Source organism: Prosopis cineraria, unplaced genomic scaffold, assembly GCF_029017545.1.
Source record: "Prosopis cineraria cultivar Desert tree isolate PC_DT_omini unplaced genomic scaffold, ASM2901754v1 PC1, whole genome shotgun sequence".
NCBI lineage: Eukaryota > Viridiplantae > Streptophyta > Magnoliopsida > Fabales > Fabaceae > Prosopis > Prosopis cineraria.
In genome coordinates this window covers 48,913,292-48,916,425 of record NW_026555332.1, presented here as the reverse complement: position 1 = coordinate 48,916,425, position 3,134 = coordinate 48,913,292, and the positions used below count along the sequence as shown (strand labels likewise).

At 37.2% G+C, this 3,134-nt stretch overlaps 1 protein-coding gene across 1 annotated transcript; it reads left to right on the top strand.

The window, feature by feature from the left end:
* The first annotated feature begins 848 nt into the window (after nt 1-848).
* On the top strand, nt 849-3,134 carry LOC129294263 (aluminum-activated malate transporter 8). Its single transcript, XM_054932486.1, has 6 exons — nt 849-1,183; nt 1,289-1,429; nt 1,528-1,800; nt 1,899-2,008; nt 2,099-2,242; nt 2,332-3,134. The coding sequence occupies exons 1-6, from the start codon at nt 907-909 to the stop codon at nt 2,824-2,826; spliced, it is 1,440 nt and encodes a 479-aa protein (XP_054788461.1). The 5' UTR covers nt 849-906; the 3' UTR covers nt 2,827-3,134.

Sequence of the window (3,134 nt, the reverse complement as noted above, 5' to 3'; positions counted from 1 at the left end):
TTTTTTGATACATTAAATGAATGGTGTTTTTAAAATTTTATGTTTTTGTTTTTTAAAAAATAAAATTGTTAAGTACATTTAATAAAATTTATTGTATGTAAAATTTTATTTAAAAGTGTTTTATAATTTGAGAATGAGAAAGTATTATGGATGAGAGTATATGTGTAACTGTGAAAGCGCATGTAGATTAGATCGTTAAGGAGGGTTCATGATAATGGCCAACAATTCATAGCCAGTGTCCGAAATACTTGCCCAGTAAAAGAATTCATTACAACCTTTTACACAATTTTGTTTCCGGGGTAACGGTGCACTGTACAATTTTATAACTTTTATTTCGTACTGCTCCAAAAGCCGGGGCATTTGTGGGATGAATTCTTGCTCATTAGAGAGTCACGGGGTTCTCCAACTATATTATTTTATCATCTCCTGTTCAACGTTAAAGCAGCAACTGATGCACACCTGACAAAATAAATTAAATAAAAAAGAATATTCTTAGAGTTGCATCACATCGATTACCGTGCCTTTGTATCCTATATATGTGTGTGCGGGGAAAAATAGCACGTGAATCTCTGAAAAAAATTTATATCAATAAAAAATTAATTATTGTCAAAAAATTGAATAGAAAAAAATTTGAATGAAAGGTTGTTAATTTAAAATAAATTATTATTAAAACCTTAATGAATATTTATTAATAAAAAACTAATTTAAATTGGTAAATATTTATTTAAATTTTAACAACAAATAATCTTTAATTAATATAGATTTTATCTAGCGATCTTTAATTGATATTTTTCCTATATATATACACACACCTGTCGAAGGCAAATTTCCCATCAACCTCAAGTCTCTGCATCAACTTTCCTTCCTAGCTACCCAGCCTTTTCCGGTTTGGTTAGCCCTAGAGCCATGGGAATGGAGTCAGGAACACAAGTGAAGGAAGGAGGTTGGTGGAGCTGCCTCAAGAATTTGCCTCACAAGTCCAAGTCCAATGTTATGAGCTTCGCGGAGGACATCAAGAAGATCGGAAAAGATGATCCAAGGAGAATCACTCACTCTCTAAAAGTAGGATTAGCTCTCACGCTAGTTTCTCTGGTATACTACTGGAGGCCTCTTTATGACGGCTTTGGTGTTGCGGGAATGTGGGCTGTTCTTACTGTCGTTGTAGTGTTTGAGTTCACCGTAGGTAAGTTCATACAAATGATCACTAACGAGGCATGTTTTTTTTTTTTTTATTATTACGCACAAAAAATGTATCTGAATTCCATGTTCTTGCACTGTTGCTGTTCAGGTGCAACCCTGAGTAAAGGCATAAATAGAGGATGTGCAACATTAGTAGCAGGAGCTCTAGGATTTGGAAGTCAACACTTGGCTAATTTGTTTGGAGAAAAAGGAGAGCCTGTTGTGCTCGGGGCCCTTGTATTCATCCTGGGTAAATAAGGGAATAGGACTAAATTAATAGATGGTGGTTGTGTTTGAAGCGACTAAATTTTTGGGGTTAAATTATTTATTTTCGTGAATACAATGCAGCGGCAGGCTCTACATTTTCGAGGTTTTTCCCCAAGATAAAGGCAAGATATGATTATGGGATGGTGATATTCATATTGACCTTCAGTCTGGTCGCAGTGTCAGGCTACAAAATGGAGAATCTCTTCGAGCTTGCTCATCAGAGGTTCTCGACCATTATAATAGGGGGAGCGACGTGCATGGTCATATCCTTATTCGTTTGTCCAGTTTGGGCAGGCGAAGACCTTCACAAGTTGGTCGCTTCCAACATCGAGAAGCTGGCTACTTACCTAGAAGGTAAATACTGGTATACAAAAGTTCATTAATTTCACGTTGTTCTTGCATGCGGAAACGTTGCATGTTTCTATTAACCTCTGGGAGTCATTAATTTTCAGGTTTCGAAGGTGAATACTTTCAGTACTCAGACGATAAAGCAAAACCTGAAAAATCAAAACTTGAAGGATACAAGAGTGTTCTGAATTCCAAGGCAACTGAAGAGTCCTTGGTGAGGCTTAAATTAAAAGCGTCTCCTTTCGATATTTTATATCAGCATTTTCATTACTTCTCAGGATCGGTTTTTCCCCAATATCAACAGGCAAATCTAGCAAGGTGGGAACCAGGGCATGGTCGATTTCGTTTTCGCCATCCTTGGAAACAATACCTCAAGATCGGAGCACTTTCTCGCAAATGTGCTTACAAGATGGAAGCTCTCAATGGTTATCTTAGCTCTGAAATCCAAGTAACCCACTTCTCATATTTTATTCTTCTCATCATTCACCTACATTTTTTTAATATCATATATATATAAATGGATTTTGCCTCCTGCAGGTGTCTTTAGAGTTTAATAGGAAAGTTCAGGAATCATGCATGAAGATGACTTCTGAATCGAGCATCGCACTGAAAGCATTATCTTTGTCTATCAAAACAATGAAAGAGCTGTCTGAAGTAAAACCCCACCTGGAGAATTCCAAGATCGCAATTGAAGACTTCGAAATCGCAGTCCAAACAGCTTCCTTAGAGGACATAGACGTCTTAGCGATAGTTCCAATTGCCACGGTGGCATCCATACTCGTAGAAATCACAAAGACAGTGGAGGAAATCTATGAAGCTGTCTCTGAGCTCTCCAACTTGTCTCATTTCGATAAAGTGGAGCCTAATGTCTCGCCGGAGAAGCCAAACCGACTTCATCGTGGAGTTATAAATCCTGTCGCAGACAGTGGAAGTGCAGATCATATTGAGATTATTACCATCCAAGATTCGAACACAACAGTGAAGGAAGTTGCAGCACCAAAATCCAACCCAGAGGATGTATCCTGTAAATAGATAGATTTTAATTTTAACTGTTATTTGTTAGTACTAATTTGAGAGGCTAGCTAGTAATTAGTCGCTACTTAACAATTTTTCTCCAGGTTGAGTATTAAAATGCAGTCTCTGACCTCATCTTTTAGCCTCGTAATATTGTTGGACGTGGGATATTAAAGGAATGAACTCGGGGTGAATTAAATAAGCAAAGCCTGGGTGCCACATTTGGTGCTTCTCTTTCATGACTTCGATATGTCTTAATGTATAATGAAAGAAAATGCGCAAAAATGAAGAAGCCGAAAGAAAAGTGACATGGGCAATTTGGTTTT

Coding starts and splice junctions, on each gene's coding strand:
- LOC129294263 (XM_054932486.1), top strand. CDS start 907: ATGGGAATGGAGTCAGGAACACAAGTGAAGGAAGGAGGTTGGTGGAGC. Junction 2,009..2,098: donor AGGCAACTGAAGAGTCCTTG/GTGAGGCTTAAA, acceptor CAATATCAACAG/GCAAATCTAGCAAGGTGGGA. Junction 2,243..2,331: donor ATCTTAGCTCTGAAATCCAA/GTAACCCACTTC, acceptor TGCCTCCTGCAG/GTGTCTTTAGAGTTTAATAG.